General features: G+C 51.8%; 1 protein-coding gene across 8 annotated transcripts in view; it reads left to right on the top strand.

Moving 5' to 3' along the window:
• The window catches only part of MICAL2 (microtubule associated monooxygenase, calponin and LIM domain containing 2), a 219,578-nt gene that overhangs the window by 125,596 nt on the left and 76,540 nt on the right, over window positions 1-17,442 (top strand). For 7 of the 8 annotated variants that reach the window (XR_003004813.1, XM_024757126.1, XM_024757122.1 and 4 more), the window contains 3 exons: window positions 11,961-12,147; window positions 13,534-13,622; window positions 15,067-15,169. Coding sequence is in view for 7 of the 8 variants with exons in the window: in XM_024757126.1 (XP_024612894.1) it covers window positions 11,961-12,147; window positions 13,534-13,622; window positions 15,067-15,169 (379 nt within the window). In the remaining variant the exon portion in view is untranslated. The remainder of the gene's footprint in view (window positions 1-11,960; window positions 12,148-13,533; window positions 13,623-15,066; window positions 15,170-17,442) is intronic. The other variant, XM_024757127.1, reaches the window with a different exon arrangement.

The following is a 17,442-nucleotide window of genomic DNA, read 5'->3' as shown; positions in this document are numbered from 1 at the left end:
CAAGGCAGAAAAGCGGGCTCAGGTCATAGGAAAACATTACTGAACAGAAACATGTGTGCTGTCAGATCTTAGACAGCTTCTGAGTAGGCTGAGCTTCCTAGGGGTCAACACAAAGAGGGAAAGCTGGTCAACTGCAGGAATCACATCATAGTGCCTTTAAGGTGAAAGCAAGCCAGTTGCTCATGAAGTCTGGGGACAGGATGGAGAGATGCCCCCATGGCCACGATCAGGGAGACCGTGAATGTCGAGGTCAACCACGTGCTGTAACCTGTGCTCTGCTTTTGCGAAAGGCAGCACCAGCCAGAAGAATGGCCTTGCCTCAGGATAGAAAGCACAGCCCCCGCCCCCAGCCAGGCACTTATTTAGAAACTTGCTGAGAAGAAGAGGGTGTGCTCACAAGGAGATGACAGAATTGAGGATGAGGCCCCACGGCGCTTGTACGTGTAAGGTGCTCCCTTGCCTACAGCAAGCCTGGTCTCTAGAACATACCGCCTCTGCTGCTTTCACCCGGCCTCCTCCAGACCTGTGTCCTCTGCTACTTGGCAGAAGTCATAGACGTGGGAAGGATACTTTGCCTTCAGTGCATTTTTAGGGTTCCATGTGGCTGCAGAGGTCCCTGCTGGAGCATCTACCCCAGAGTAGCCTGGGCTTGTCCTTTCCTAAGCTTGCAACTACTGCTTCATGCCAAGCTCCAGAGTGAGGCCTTCAGGAGTTAGTGCTGGTGTCGGCAGCAGACGTAGGCAGGAGCAGGATGGTTCTACTCCAGCTATTTTGATGTGACGAAGGAGCCAGAAAAGTTGTATCAGAGTGAAGTGTAACCAGCAGTCAGATGGTCCTGCTGGGCTCCAAAGACACAGGCTACCTTTTTGTCCTGAGACGTGGGCCTGGATGTCCCTTCCCCTCCTTGGATGTGTAGGCTTGGGGGCTGCATCATCGAGGCGAGCTTCACTGTGCGTCTCCCTGGGGGTAATCAGTTTCCTCTGTTTCTGTTCTGTGCAGAATAAACTACTCTCTAAAAGCCTGTCTCATACTCATCCTCCGTCTTCTCCCTCCTGCCTTCCATCTCCTGATTCAGCTGCTACTTCCTCTCCATCGAGTGTTGACTCTGTTTCTCCAGCCAGAAAGGTAGTTGTCCTGAACAATTAGCTTCCCCCACTCCCTGCATGTTCTGAGATATTCTCCGGCTCTGCTCCACCCACACAGACAACCATCTGAATCTTGGCTTGGCCGGGAGGAAAATTTATAAGATACTTTACAACGGTCCTGGGTTTGGTTTTGGTTTTGTGCTAGAGCAAGAAACAAAGCAGAAGAGGCAGCACACAAAACCTTATCAAATGGTGCTTGCTTGTTCAGCATGCCCTCGCTGGGCACCCACCATATGCCAACCACCATGCCAGATGCTGAGAAAACAAAGAGTAGGGAGGTACAGTTCTCTTAAATGGTGTAGATGGCAAACAGCACCTCAGCATAGAAATGTGTCACATTTTACCATACGATATTGCCAAATTTGGCTGGTTTTGGCCTAACAAAATGGCAGTCTCACGTGGTGAACTTCATTAATTCTATGAGAGGTTTAAGAGGCAAAATTCTAGGAACCCAGAAGGAAGAAGCCTGGGAAGGCTTCACAGCAGAGGTAATACGGGAGCCAAGTGTTAAAGATTATATGGAGGGATTTTGCTAGAAAGAAGTGTAGGGGAAGGGCACTTTAGAAAGGATCTGGCATGTGGTAAGGAAGGCAGGTAGGACTTGCATGAATCAAAAGACATTTCTGGTGCAACTTGATTTTCAGATAAAGGTATTTATGGGAGTGCAGAGAATGAAGGTGAGAGCCAGCCCTCTCTTTTTGCGTTAAAGGAATTCATTCTGCCCTCTTGTAAAGAGGCACGGAAGGATCTGCTCTGAGTTCTAGAAGGATAACGCAGGTAGCAGTGTAGAGGGTGGTGAGTTGGTGGGGAGCTAACGTTGGTTGAGTAGATAATGAAATGCATCCGTGAGCAATGATTAAGTTTGGGTTCTGGAGCACTTTTCATGTTTTTTACTTGTCATGCTGTTACCTAATATGCCAAGAACATTACCAGGCTGATGTGGGAGGCGGGCAGTCTCCGGAGAAGCATAGCCCCTGGAACGGATGAGCCTAAAAATGGGCGTGAAGCCCGCTTGGTTAGCTGTTGCAACCATGGGAGTAGGTTGGAGCCTCTTTCTGGAAGACTGTGTTCCCCTGAACACCTCCGTTCCGTCTGTTCCCACCTGGGCCCGTCTCCACGTGCGGTGCTGAGTGTGCCCCTGTCAGAGTTACTGCTTGTTCGTTTCCACCCCGTTAGACCAAAGCACAAACCAGCCACCTGCTGGTGCATTAGGGAGAAGTTAGGCGCTGCCTCCTGGGAGTCCCACCCCCACTGACCTCCACTGCTGTGGGGAGAGGAGTGCAGGCAGGGTCTCTAAGAAAGGAGCAAGGAATATTAGGAGCCCCGCCCGCTCCAGGGTCCCCAGTGTGGATGAGAAGCATCCCTGGAAGGGCAGCAGGAGGTGATGCGGGGAAGCACAAACACTTCCCGTCTTCAACTCTACTGAACACAGCCATGGCTGACATGCCTGGCATCTTGTTCCAGGTCAGCTTTGCTTAGCCGTTTGACCTTAAATATTGACCTCGGGAGACTTGTCTGGGCCTCCATTTTCTCATCAACAAGAGAGTGATTCTTGGCTCACGTGATTGTAGTGAGCTCTGTGGGTGAAGACTGGCATATTTGTCATCACCATCACCAGGGCTTCAGAGTAGCCTTTGTGTCCAGCTTGGGAGAAGAGCCTTCCCTGGGGGGTACTTCTTGCTGTGGAAAAAGGTCACTGGCACCCTTGACAGGCTGATGGGAGGGGCAAGGGCACCTGGGCATAGGCAGGCAGTGGCTGGTGCTCTTGGCTGGGCAGCCAGGCCCACACCTTGCTTCCCTCTGGCCCAGCCCCTTTCTGGCTAGCCCCCAGCATGCCCTCTCTCGCCTCTGCTTTTCCTTTGTCCTTAGGAAGTCCTGACTTGGTCACTGCCCTCTAGAGTTGAGAGCAGAGGTGGGACAAGAGAAGCCACCACACATCCCAAGTCCCCTGACTTGGTTTCCAATAGGTATTAGTTCTCTAGGTGATGGCAAGAGGCAGCCTGCCCAGGTACACGTGGGGCTGCCGGGGCCTGGCAGAGACACTTCTCATCGTGAGCCTATCCTGTCACATCATCATCACACTCCACTGCCGCCCTTGGCTGCTTCTCCGCTGGCTCTTCAAGCTTTAAACCAATGTCACTCATTAAGCCATTGAGTGAGCATTCATTCATCCAACGAATATTTACTGAATGACAGCTGGTGTCAGGCCCTTCACTCTTGGGATACACATCAATGATCAGTAGTTACCTTCCTGCCCTGATGAGGCTTGCATTCTAATAGAGGGAGGTAAATAATCAGCGATAATATATAGGTAAATTACATGACATATCAGAAGGCAGTTTTTCCCCTGGGAAAATTAGAGCAGGTAGCAGGGACCTGGCGTGCTGGGGAAGGGTAGCAGTTTCCAGTGGGGTAGCAGGAGGGCTCTTCCTGGGAAAGAGAATTGAGCAGAAGCAGAGCCTCAGAGAGGAAGACAAAGGTCCAGGGAGGAGACTAGTTCCCGGGGCTCCTGACTCCAGCCCATGTTCTCTCCTCTGTGCCACAGCAGCCAAGTATGAATGGAGGCCTCGTCAGGGGGACCAGCCCAGAGGTTCTGTGTGTGTAGAGCCCCAAGCCCAGGCTCAAGGAGGGCGGCAAATGGGGTGGGTGGGCTTCGGGATGGCCAATCCCAGGTCCTCTGGTCCCCACATCTACAGGTTTGTTCTTTGTTTCTCCCAGGTTGGGGTAGAACAATTGCTCCCTGTTTTTTTTTTTTTTTTTAAATCCCATCTCCCAAGCCAGCCTAGGCCATCAGATAATGGTATAATTGGGCTATCTTAATAGCTTCTGACTTACTAATTACAGGCTGATGAGCTTTTCACTGTGTGGCTGGGAATGATTGGGGAGCTCTCAGAAAAGGCCACCCTAGGACACTTACTCTGTCTGTGCCTTTGTTTCTCCATTTGTAAAAAGGACCCAGCTTGGACCTGACACCCCCAGACCCCTCTGGATCTCACCATGAAGCCATTGTAGGCAGTTAAGCACAGAGTGGTGAATTTCCAGCTTCAAGCAGTTTTGCAAAGGATATTGCTAGCTGCACTGCTCCCCTGCCCCACCTGCAACTTTCCTCCCTCTTCAGGACCCCACCCCAGCATTGATTCCACACTGGGCTTTGCACATGCAGAATCTGAGAGAGTGATGGCCTCCTCTGAGGAGACAATTAGCTGCCCCTTAAAGTAGGTGACAACCTGGTGACAAACAATTTCATTCAGTCCTGGTGGAGCTCTGAGAGCCTCTCCCCTGGAGAGAGCCTGGGGCCTTAATGCTTCTTCCCAGAAGATTATGGGCGGCTCTGATTGTCCAGTGACTCAAGTTTGCCTCATTCAGGGGAGCCAGAAGAAGGAGGATGTGCTTGGAAACTGATGCTGAGTTCTTAGCAACCTCCTGGCAGGCAGCCTGTTTCTCCTCCTGCCCTGGAGCCCTACACCTTAATTCTGAGGATCCAGGGTTGATCACCTCCTCAGAGGAACAGACATAGTCAAACTTGTCATGAGGATCACGTGCTACTGACAGGGATGCAAACTTGGGTTACCAATTCCAGGAGATGTAGCCAGGGCTCTACCTTCATTCAGACTACACTTGCCTGCCCTCTCAGATTGGCATGTCGCCTTACATTTCAGTGATGCAGCTGGGGTTTTGGCCTGAATAGTCACAGGGAATCTTGAGGCCCTCTCGTTTAGGGCCCAAATTCTTACAGGAGTCTTATCTTTTAAGACCGTGGGCTATGGGATCATGCCCAGTCTGATCATCCCATCAAACCAGCCCTCTGGTAGCTCTATCAGCTCCCATCAACCCTTAGCTAACTTCTTTCTTCAAGGCAGGAGACCACTGCCAATTCAGCCTTTAGCATGGCTGCTAGCCATTTACCAAGGCTGGTGAGCTCTTGCAAGATCAAGATGGCAGCTGAGTGTTTGCACAGCTGAGCCAGAGGGAGGGCCTCACGGGGCTGGGTGCTGTGGTTAAGTCCTCCTGGGTCAGAAGAGCAATGTGCATTGCAAAAGGAGCTCTCTCTACCCCTGGAGGTGTTTGTTTTAAAACTGGATTTGCAGGGTTTACTCTAGAGATTTGCGTATTAGAGAGAAGCTGGGTGAGTCTTGGCTGGGCAATCTGCCAGTGTTTCATCTGATACAAGGGTAGATCTCAAGGCTGCTCCAAACTCATTGTTCTCTCTGTTCTGGGCATAGAGCTGGGCAGTGCTTTGGAGGTAACCTGTGTGCATCCCAGCCTGTGGGATTTTAACTGGCAGAATGCTGGTGTGTCAGGGAAGCAGGGTGCAGTAGTGAGAAGGGTATAGGCTTGGAGTCACGCTTGGGTTCAGAGCATCGATTACTTGATTACTTGCTTTGTGTCCTTGGATGAGCTAGTGGACCTCTCAGCACCTCATTATCCTAACCTATAAAATGAAGGTGGCAGGGCTTCCCTGGTGGCGCAGTGGTTGAGAGTCTGCCTGCCGATGCAGGGGACACGGGTTCCTGACCCAGTCCGGGAAGATCCCACATGCCGCGGAGCGGCTGGGCCCATGAGCCATGGCTGCTGAGCCTGCTTGCAGCTACTCCTGAGGATGACTGGAGTAATGCAAACACCTAGCATATATCGAATGCCCCAAGTATCCAGCAAATGTGCTTTCTCCCCAGTGGAGGAGAATTCCAGAAGAAAGCTCACTTACCTAAAAGGCATGTTGATTCCTCTCTTTCTAAAGGCAAAGAAGTCACCTTCAGGCTTCCATTTCCATCCCAGCCACTTAGGAGCGCTGTGGCCTCAGGTGAGTTAGAGCCTCCCTGAACCTCAGCTGCCCCGGCCTCAAAGGGGGATTATCAGACCCACCTTGCAAGGCTGTGAGGGTTCAACATAGCTCAGCGCCTGGTACCAGGGGACGTAGTTGCAGACATGGCCGTCCACTGGGAGGTCATAGCCCCAAAGACTTGCCTGCATCTCAGCCCTGAGGGTATCATTTCCAGAGCCCCTCAAATAAGGCAGTTTCAATCCTTGCCCTGAGCATATATGGCTGAGGACTCAGTCCCACCAGCCTGTCCTCTGATGTTTCTCATCCAGGGACTCCTCAGTGAGGAATATATTTGCTCAAGTGGGCCCAGGAGACGACTTCCTCTAGCCCCACGTCGAAACTTCCCCTTCCCTCGAGCCCTCAGCCCCCAGCCCCGAGGCCCTGGAAGCTCTGCTCCCAGCCCTGCCTGACCTGTGTGGGCTTCCTTATCCCCACAGCAGGCCAGGTGGCCACAGGAGGCCCAGTTCTGTGAGGAAGCACAGGCCAGACACCTGGTGTTCCTGGCTGAGTTCCAGGCCCAAGGGGGGATGTCACCATTGTTTGGACACAAGCAGGCCCAAGAGCCTGCTTCCTCCTTCATTCAGGGGAGCATCTGCCCTGCGCTGGGAGCGTAGCCATGAGAAAGCCACAGTCATGACATGACTGTGCAAACCGGAGGGGAGATGACCCATCTCCCAGCGTGGAACAGGGTGAGAAAGGCTCCATCATCCAGATGGGGACCATGCTTGGCGATGGTGCTCGCAATGACAGCTAATGTCACCATGTGTGAATCTCAGTTGACTCGGGGGAGAGAAGCCAGTGCCTTCATCTGTGTGGGCCACGTTATCCTTACTCACACAGAGGAGGGACCCCAAGCAACTGCAAGTCCCCCTGAGTGAAGGCCACCGAGAAGAGGAGAAAAAAAAGAAGTTCCAGAGAATGGAAATTTGAAGCTGCACCAATTGTGGTGCTTTGGACTCATTAACCATCTGCCAGGCGATTCTTGGGAGCCCAGCACCATGTGAGGTGCAGCCCAGATTCTTTGATGACTCTTTCACAGCCCTGTGAGGATGGCAGTGGTCTCCCCATTTTACAGATGAGGAAGCTGAGGCTCACAGAAGGGAAATGAAGTATGTGAGGTTAATCTAATGTAATGTTAGATGCTGGCCCACCTGAAGTCTCCAACCGTTCCAGCTTGTTCTAATTAACTAGCTGAAAATAACTAGAATTCAAAGGGGAAAGAGGTGGTGAAAAACACCCCAGTTCTTCAAAAATTACATAAATATTGAAGATACATAAAGGGTTGCAAAAGCAGTCCCATGGCCCTCCAAAACTACCAATTCTCAAAACACTAGTGACTGCGACCAGTATATTTCTGTCCAGATCATCAGATTGCCCAACTTTGCATTTGGACAAATGATTCCCAGGCAAATTGTAAGCTCTCCTCTTGACCAGCACCCCAGGAGCATACGTGCTTTTGCCTTTCGGTGCAATAATCTCCTTGTTGAGAACCTCTGGCTCTTACTCTGAGGTCAGACCAGGATGAGTTTTCTGGAGGTTTCTCCATGAGCAGAGTTTCCTTTCTTCCTCAGGATGCCGAGGTGTGGTCCACGGGCAGGCATTGGTTTGTGACCCAAGGAGCACAGCAAGTGAGAGTAAGCATTAGACACTTGTAGAGCAGTTTGACATCGCCACACATCCAAGCGGGTGATCGTACTTCTAGTAATTCATTTTCATTGAATCCAGAAGTATGAGGCCACAGTGGATTCGAGATTTAAAAGGAAAATGCAAAACCTGGTCATTCACCACCGATAGTTTGAGTTAGCAATCCATCTGGTCATGTCCTCACTGTCTTGGAGCCAATGAGACATCCTGCTGTCAGGAAAGAGGAGATAACCCAAGACCCCAGGGCAACGTCCGCCTTCACACCAGTCTTTGGGATGAGCTTCAAAGGCCCCCTCTCACCCCTTGAGACAAGCTCTTCATCACCTGGTCTCCTTGTGACCATTCACAAGTCCTGGTCTACCTCTTGGTCTTGGTGATGATCCTGGGCATGGTTTCCATTCGGTTGTAAGAAAGCCTCTGTCACACGTGGCAATGTGGATGCAACTGGGAGAAAGGAGCCTTATGTAAATAAGGGCCCATAATGAGAGGAAGGACCAGGCTTGGATCCCCTGGCCGGGACCTGTGCTGACAGAACAACTGAGCCGGCCCGAGACTGCACCCCCTGCAACCTCAGGGCCCTCTGCTTGCTTCTTCTGTAACTGCTCCCAAAGTCAGGGTTGCACAGAAGCTCAGTGGCACAAAGTGCTTATTAGCTAAGTGGTTACTAAGGTCTTATTAGGGACCTGTATTTAAAGCCCCAGAAAGTACGGTCTTAATCTCTGCTCGCTCAGGAGAGGCAATAATTGCGCGTGGGTATGTGACATCACATGGTGCCTTCCTGGGAGAGCGCCTCGGAGCCAGTTCACACACTGGGTCGGGGAGGCAGCCACACAAGGGGAGTGTGGGCAGGGAGGTAAATCTGACCTCCCCTCTTTATTTTGCTGTAAACCCAGGAAGGACCTGGTATTCTACAGCTCCTATCCGAGGGGCCTGTGTCGGGGGCCCCAGCAGGGGATGGAACATTAGGCAAGTAATGGCATATTGTCCTGAGCCAGCGCACCTGAACCTCTCTTAGAAGCAGGAGCCAAGTTTCTTGGCATTTGTAAAATCCTGAAAATGGCAGAATGTATGCTTGGAAGCAGAATCCTCATCTCTCCCAGGTGGGGCCAGTGTTGGGTGTGGGGGGGTAACTGGCCTGGCAGCTGCTGCCACTGAGAAGGAGCGAGCTTTGTCAGGTCTGAGGATGTCCTGTCTGTCTGAGTCCTGGGATCAGACACCCCAGCAGGCCCCCGGCCACATTTTCCATAGTCCCCCAGAGCCCTGCATGTGGTCTGGCGTGACTGATCCAGAGTAGCTGCTGGTGTTGGGACTTCCTCAATGAGAAAGGGGGCAGGTGTCTCCTGGGTCTTTTTTTACATCTTTATTAGAGTATAATTGCTTTACAATGGTGTGTTAGTTTCTGCTTTATAACAAAGTGAATCAGTTATACATATACATATATCCCCATATCTCTTCCCTCTTGCGTCTCCCTCCCTCCCACCCTCCCTATCCCACCCCTCCAGGCGGTCACAAAGCACCGAGCTGATCTCCCTGTGCTATGCGGCTGCTTCCCACTAGCTATCTACCTTACATTTGGTAGTGTATATATGTCCTGGGTCCTGTCTTTCTCCCCAGCCTACTTGGCATCCCTTCTATCTTCATCCTCTCTTGGTGCCTGTGCTTTTGCGGGCACCCGATGTGCTAGCCTCAGGTTCTGAGGGTGGGCCCTACTCCCAGGAGTCGGGGGCTGTGGGTGCCGGCTGCCATTTGCTTTGCTGTCCCCTGAACTTCCTGCTTGATACTTGAGGCTTGCACAGCAGATTCAATGTGGCCTTCCAGGAGCGGTCTTGGGTTTCGATTGAGGGCCTTCCTTCGCCCCCGCACGAGTCACTGTTACTCGCCATCAAGATGGCTATCAACCTGTGTCCAAGGGCCTTCAGCCTAAATTGTTGCTCTCCGTGGCCACACCTCCCAGAAGCTGGATTCAGAGGCTGGGGGAGCGTCTGGAGCCTCCCTCTCTCCAGGGTCTTGGGATCAGGAACAGTGTTTATAGATATAATCTCATATTGTGCATTTTTGTCTCCCTGCAGGGGAGACTGCGGTATTCCCAGGCTGGCCTTTCAGAGCTGGTATGGAAAGAGGGAGCAAGTCAGGGTTTGCCCAGGGGTGTATGTGTGATTGTGCTATGTCTGCTTGGGCTGTCAGCTCCCACCCCTTCCCCAGCTCCATGACACGCCGGTGGGGATCCACGCATTCATGGGTAGGCATGGACCATCATGCCCTTGGGAGCACAGACACCCACAACCTGTCAGGCTGTGATCCCCGGAGCCAGCATGGAGCTGACTTGCCCAGCACCATCTCTGGGGCCCTGGGGACTGCCGCCTGGAGCTCCCCATCCTTCTCCCTGTACCTGCCCAGTAGGGACCAACATTCACTCCCATTCCGGTCGTGTTTTTGTCGGCAAGGTGGTCTGCATCCTGACCTGACAGGACTCAGGTTAGACATAGCCATAGCTCCCTATGGGACACGGGAGCTGCAAGGCAGGATGAGGCTGCCGAATTCAGAGGGAGAAGGGAGGGTGGAGTCAAGTTCATCTTGGTCCAGCCCTGCCAAGTGCCAGGCACTCACACACATGCTCTCTCACTCAGTTCCTGCCACAGCTCCACGAGGCAGGCACCGTTTATCCCCATTTCACTAAATGAGGATGCTGAGCTCAGAATTTGAGGACTTGGCGCCCCATGTCAGAAATGGTTAGTGGTGGAGCAGGGTCCTAACCCTCCAGGTCCGGGAGTGGGGGGTCTGGGGCAGTTCTCACTAAACAGTAGCTCCCGGCCCTCCAGAGAGGAGGGGTCTTGGAGAGGGCGGCCGCAATGCAGCTGGCTTGTTTTCTTACTGTGAAGGCCTCCCGGGCTTGGGCTCAAGAGACCTTAGCAGAATCCTGGCTCTTCTTGCATTTATTTCTAAGTGGGCTTGGACAGATCCCTTCCTCTGGTATTTATTCCCCCTACCTGTGAACCAAGCAACTCAAACTCCTGAAGACCATGTACCCTGCAGGCCTCCATTTCTCTCTTTTCTCCATCTGCAGAGTGCCCACTGCCTACTCTGGGCTGGTTAGGCCTCTCCTGGGACGTTGGGTGCCGTTTGCATGTGGGTGTGGAGCCCTCTCCCACCTCCAGCTTGTTCGTGTCTTCCTTCTCGGTGCTAACTGGCCTCTACCTTTGTCTCTGTCTACTCTATCTCTGCTCTTGGGTAGCTGACAGTAGGGAAAGTGTCCAGCGGAATAGGGGCTGCAGCTGAAGTTCTGGTCAATCTGTACATGAATGATCACAGACCTAAGACTCAGGCCATCTCTCCAGACCTGGTAAGGATGTACACCCCACAGCCTTCACCCACAGACACTGGCTCTGGCCTCCCAGGGAGGGTGCACGGGACGCAGAGAGGATTGCCTGGCCCCTCTTCTCGTGGGACGAGAGGGGCTGAGACCGGGCTGGGTCAGAGCAGAGGTTAGCGGGAGGCTGTTCTTCCTTTTAGACAAACCTCACTCAGCCCCCTTGTGGCTCATTTCACAAACCAGAGCATCTTCCCTGCTGGCTGGGGCTCTAGAGAACTCAGTGCAAAGGCCAGGAGGGGCTGTCCGCAGAGGTGGACAACACTTAACTGCCAATGTTTACCATCCAATCTGGATTGGATTGAGAATTAAGTAATGGAGAAAACACCCCTTTACTCTGAATTCTCCCCTTCTCCAGTGACTCCGCTCATTTTGGTTTCCTTTTGGTACACTCCCCTGGAATCACCCAGGTGTGCCCCTTCTGCCCTGGCCCTTGCCCTCTCCTCTCCCCTCTTGCATTTAGGAAGTTGACTGGCAGCCAACTTCAACACACAGAAAAGGGCTGCCCCTTCTCTGCAGTTCTCTTGAACAGTTTTATTACCATGAGCTTTCCCTGCCTGACCTGTGTCACTGCAGGGAGACAAGGATGTGTAAAACATTCTTTCAGGGACCTCACTCTAGATGCAGGCAGTATGTAACCCCTGGGTGAGATTCCTGGAGACAGCATCGCTGGGCAGCATGTTTGTGAGGGACGCCCGCTCCGTCAGACCAGGAGATGTCACTCTCACCCTGAAACCAGAATGGCCAGCCTGCCGGGGAGTACCGTTAACAGCTGCCCCTGCAGGGCTAGGGTCTGCGTATCTTCCCACCCTCATTCTTTGCTGAAGTGCCTGCAGTCAGTGCCTGCAGTGACAAAAGCAGCACATAGCCTGTGAGGCCCCACGATGCAGGCCGGCATCTCTACAAGGCCAGCCTCACAGTTGAAGATGCGGTGTACGCCCTAACACACTGCTCTTCTCTCCCGCTGCCCTGTGTCTCCCAGGAGTCCATACGGAAGGCGTTTCCCCTGAACCTGGGTGGCAGTGACACCTGTTATTTCTGCAAGAAGCGCGTGTACGTGATGGAGCGGCTGAGCGCGGAGGGCCACTTCTTTCACCGGGAGTGTTTCCGCTGCAGCGTCTGTGCCACCACCTTGCGCCTGGCCGCCTATGCCTTCGATGGTGACGAAGGTAAACCCCCAGGGGCCAGGGCAGCACTCATCTCTGGCCTGGGCTTCAGTCCCTTTGGAGGCTCTGGGACAGGCAGCACTTCCCAGGGAGTTTTGGTGTCATCAGGAAAGCTCTTCAGGGAACAGGGATCCCCTGCTAAAGGGAGAGGCCGCCTGTGGTGAGTAGGGGTCCTGAGGGAAGGGGAGCTGTCAACACCAGGGGTGCATCAGCGTGGGGGGCACCTACCAGGCGACGAGTGCCTTATGAATGTTTTCTTACTCAGTCTCACCACCTTCAGTTGCCCCTGTGTGGCTGAGAAAATCAAGCCTGATAACCCGTGTCACATGCTCGACACCACACCTGACATATAATAGGGGTTCAGTAAATGATGGCATATTCGTGTTATTATGTGTAAAGTACGCATTGTAAAAATGGCAGTGACCGTAACATGCCCTCTGATAAGTGGCCTGCCGGCGTCATCAATGAAAGAATTGCACTCATTGGAATGAGTGATTATTTTCTAATTTCCAGCACTTGATGTTTGCACGGTCACATAATGACAGTGCTTGTGATTCCATACCCTCAAACTAACTGCCTGGGTTCAAATCCAGGCTATGCCACTTCTAGCCATATAACCTTTGGTCTGTTACATAACCTCCTGGTCCCTCAGTTTCCTTACTTACAAAATGAGGATGATACTACTTAGCTCATAAGGTCATTATGAGGGTTGCTGGGTTAATTCCCGGGATGATAGTGTCTGGTATATTGAGTCCTACACAAGATTTTTCTGCTGTTAACATTATTCCCATCACTATTGTCACTATTGTAACAGTGAGCAGAGAAGGCTTTTCTGGAAGGCACCCAGTAGTCCCGGGCAGTGGCCGGTGGCCCAGTGTGTGCCTCACTGAGTTTTCCTCTCCAACACTGCCACAGCCTGCTCTGCTCCTTTCCCACCCCCAGGGGTCCCAGAGGCAAGAGGAACTAGAAGCAGAGCTGCTATTCTGGGCGGTCCATTTTGCGGCCTGGCAGCTTGCCTTGGGAAGGGACTTGGCCTGGGGGATTATCTGAGGGTTTCAGCCCCATCCTGGGAGCCCCGCCTGTTGCTGCAGCCTGCCCCCCGTCTGAGCCATTTCCTTAAGGCAGGTGATGGAAACCATTTCCCAAGTTTGCGCCTTCCTGGCCTTGTTTTCAGTAGCGGCGTTTTCTGACCTAGATGGTGGCAGGCACTTGGCTCATGTCCTGCTGTGTGGTTCTGGTTTACAGGAGAAAAACCTCTCTCTCTCTCTCTCTCTCTCTCTCTCTCTCTCTCTCTCTCTTTGTGTGTGTGTGTGTGTGTGTGTGTGTGTGTGTGTGTGTTGTGTGTGTATGTGTGTGTGTGTGTGTGTGTGTGTCTGTGTCTCTTTACAGGCAAGTTTTTCTGCAAGCCTCATTTCATTCACTGTAAAACCAACAGTCAGCAACGGAAGAGACGGGCAGAGTTGAAGCAACAAAGAGAAGTACGTTTTGTCTTTAAAGTGGTGGTGAAACAGGGAAGGCCCCTGATAGGAGAAGGTTTTCAAGGGTTCCTGCAAGTTCAGCCAATGTTTCTGGCTTTGGAGGGATTGAAACTCAGGTGAAGAGGGCTCTACTCCCTGGCATGGAGGGTCCCTCTGCCTCAGACTGTTCAGCTTGCCTCTGGGCTATGACCTATCCCAGGGGAATGACTGCTGCTTCTCATGAGAAGCCCAGAAGAGCTTTCCCATGTGCCAAGGATGGGGCTATATGCTTAGCCATGCAAAGCCATGTAGTCCCCGGTGCCTGGGGCCCCCATGACCACAGGAGCACTGTTAGCAGGGATGCCTGGTATAGAGCCAACCCTCTGTGGTTTCCAAGTCCTTTCCCCAGGCTCTTGGATGTCAGCAAAGTGACTGGCCCACTGAATTTGTGGATGGCTTATGATAGGGCCCCCTCGTACCTTCTCTATGGCTTGATTAATCACCCACCTCCAGCAAGACCCACAACTTCAGCTTTTTTCTAATTATACAAGTAATATAGGCTCAACATAGAAAAACGGGTAAATATAATAAAAGTGTATAAAGAAGGAAAGTGAAATCACCCATCCCCACTCTATCCTGAGAAAATCATAATTAACATTTTGGAACATTTCCTTGCAGACTTTTTTCTATATGAATACAGTTGATCCTTGAACAATGTGGAGGTCAGGAGCTCTGACTCTCCACAGGGTCGAAAATCCACATATAACTGATAGTCAGCCCTCCGTATTGGCGGTTCCTCCACGTCCATAGATTCAACCAACCGTGGATCGGGTGGAACTGTAGTATTTACTATTGAAAAAACTCTGCATTTAGGTGGACCCATGCAGTTCAGACCTGCATTGTTCAAGGGTCAACTGCATGTTCTAACCCAGTGGGAATCCCATGTCTACAGTTTCATAGTCATCTTTTCTCACTAACACTATATTAAGAACAGTTACCCATGACATTAAAAATGCTTTTGGAGCCTAATTTTTGATGCCTGTAAAAGATGGTTGATAATTTATTTGCGTCCTATATTGTTGGACATTTATGTTGTTGACTATTTTTACCTTATAAATATTTTTACGGTGAATGTCTTTGTACCCACATCTTTCTCCATATTTCAAATAGTTTACTTAGGATCAGTCATGAGAAATGAGATTGCTGAGTCAAAGAGCGTGTATGTTTTGAAGGCTCCAAACAAAACTGACCCCTGTGATCAGTTTGCCACCCCCCAGGAAGGTCATGCCCACGTTCAGCCTGCCCTTCAGCAATGCATGGGGGCGGAGATTTGGGGGAGGGGGGCTGGCTGCAAATTGCAGGGTCTGCCACGTTCTCTATTTACTGGCTCTCTTCCTCTGCTTCATTGGAGGCGTCGTCTCTAAGCGTCATGGACTAAATGCCCTCACCTTGATGTCTTTCTCAGGAGGAGGGGATGTGGAAAGAGCAAGAAGCCTCTAGGCGAGACCCTCCTGCGGAAAGTTCTTGCGCTGCCGCTGCCATCGGCACGCCGGAAGGCAGCCCCCCAGGTATCCCCAATTCCTTCTTTAGGAAGGTGCTAAGCTGGCCCCTCAGGCTGCCGTGGGGCCTGCTTCACCTTCCCCAGAGGCTGCTTAACTGGATTCAGGGACTGCTGCGTGCTGCCAGTCTGCATGTCAGGGACAATGCTTACAACTACTGCTACACGTACGAGCTCCTGAGCCTCGGGCTGCCGCTGCTCTGGGTGTTCTCCGAGGTCCTGGCTTCCATGTACCGGGAGACCGAGGAGTCCCTCGAGGGCATCCGCGACTGGCTGCTCAGATGCCTCCCGGCCAAGCTGCACTGAAGCCCAGCCCCAAAGTGCCGTAGCATTTCCCGTGTAGATGGCAGCATGTGCAGCCAGCCCAGGCGCTGGCCAGGGAGCCCCACGCCCTTTAACCAGTTAGTTCAAAGCCAAAGAGTTTCCCGTCGGCCACCTGCACCTGGCATGGTCGCGGTGAACATCTGCTCCCGGTGCCCAGGCCAGCACGACATGAAGGATATTTTTTTATACCTTTGTACTTTTATACCAAAGCGAGCCATATTTCTAGGTTTACATTTCAATTTTTAACTTTTAATAAGCCAAGAGAAAGCATCTTTTTCTATGAGTGTCAGTTTTTCTAGACACGGGTTTGACGTTTATAACTGGTACTACAAACCCTTCCCACGTTGTGGTCAGTTGTAATCGCTGCTGCCTGCAACATGAATGATTTGGGCTTCTCTGTAAACCAAAACCAGTGCCTTTTGATTTATGTGCCCGGATACCACTTTTCAACAACGGACAGTTGTTTGCAACATGAAAGCATAATACTTTAGAAGAAAAAAATAGAAAGGGCAGAAGAGAATTAAACCTACAGAAGCACGTGGCAGTGTGTAGTCGCCTGTTATCTGTCCTCCCAGAGGGCGGAGGACTGTTTTGCTCACTTGTTTGGATGTAAAAGAGTAGCGTAAAGGTTCCTTGCTCAGAACCCCATCACAGCCAAATGATGTAGAACCACAGGGTCTCAAGCAGATTGCTACAAATATACGTTTCCCTTCCCACTAATGAGCACGGCAGCGAAGGCCCATTGGCCCCTGACCACGTAGAGCTCCATCAAACTGATGCAGTGTTGAAGAGGAGTTATGTCCGCTGGTGGCATTTTAAGCCCTCCTTATGAGGTCCCCAGCCCAGGCTGCAGTCTGAGCCGAGGCCACTCAGGGTCCACAGCCATGAGGCTGAGGGGAGGAACTGCCCTTTCACATAACGTCCTTTGAGACCGAGGGCATTTGTTAGCAGCTCAGGGTATTATTTCTGGGAAGTGCGGCCTGCCCCGTGAGCATGGCTTGCAGATGTCCCAGCTTCTTAGCCACTCGGCTGCCATGCATATTTGGTCAAACAGTCAGAAACCATTTATTTTCATGCTGTCCTAGCAAAGGAATGTGTCTGACCTCCAGGGGGAAGCTCCCCTGTGTCTTGACTGTCAGGGGAGGCTGGGAGTGGACGCTATTACTGATTCACGCAAAAGAAATACACCCTATTAAGGGCAAAACAGGACTTGGGCCCACCTGCGTTCTTCTCTCTGGGCATCTGGAAGAGGCCTCAGCTCTCCCAACTCCACTTGCCTGGACATGCACGGCTGCTGAGTCTGGCTGAACAGTGGAGATGGCTGATAGAGAAAGGCCTTCTGCAGTGTGTTCAGTGTATCTAGAGTGGCTGGGCCAGAGACGGCTCTCTGCGTGTTACACTAGAAAGATCCTCTAGGTTAAATAAGGATGGAGCCCGGTAGGTTAGGAGCCAGAGCTCTTGAGGCCTTTGAGATGCCAAGTTCTCTAGGGTGGGAAGAAGTGGGGAGGCATTTCTATAAACACTTCCCTAAGTCCTTGGGCAAATCAGGGACATGGCTGCAGCCAAGTTTGTGGGAACTGGCGTCTCTGTCCTTGTTGGAACTGTTCTCGTCCTATGACTTGCATTGTGTTTTTCCAAATTTCTGCTGGTATTTTGATGTTCCGCATGGTGGGAGGAGCCCTTGATTCATTTTATGTTTGATTCTGAAAGTCACGACATAAACACATGCACAGCTGTCATTGTTATTCCCGTCAGCTCAGGGCAGGGTGAGATGCTTTGTGGGATGCTCCGTGAAGCCAGTTAGGATCTCTGAGAATGTCACTTTTGGCCATAAGGAGACTGGTTTGAATTACTCTGGCGAGACAGGGCGTGCCTGTCAGAAGCCTGAGTTGTTTGTATGTTCTGAGACTTTGAACCTTCCTGGTGGGGCAGCCCCCAAACACAAAGGTGGGTCCTGGA

Source organism: Neophocaena asiaeorientalis, unplaced genomic scaffold (assembly GCF_003031525.2).
Source record: "Neophocaena asiaeorientalis asiaeorientalis breed wild unplaced genomic scaffold, Neophocaena_asiaeorientalis_V1.1 scaffold504, whole genome shotgun sequence".
Taxonomy (NCBI): Eukaryota; Metazoa; Chordata; class Mammalia; order Artiodactyla; family Phocoenidae; genus Neophocaena; species Neophocaena asiaeorientalis.
The sequence above is the reverse complement of the archived record's forward strand: the minus strand, read 5'-3'. Positions and strand labels throughout refer to the sequence as shown.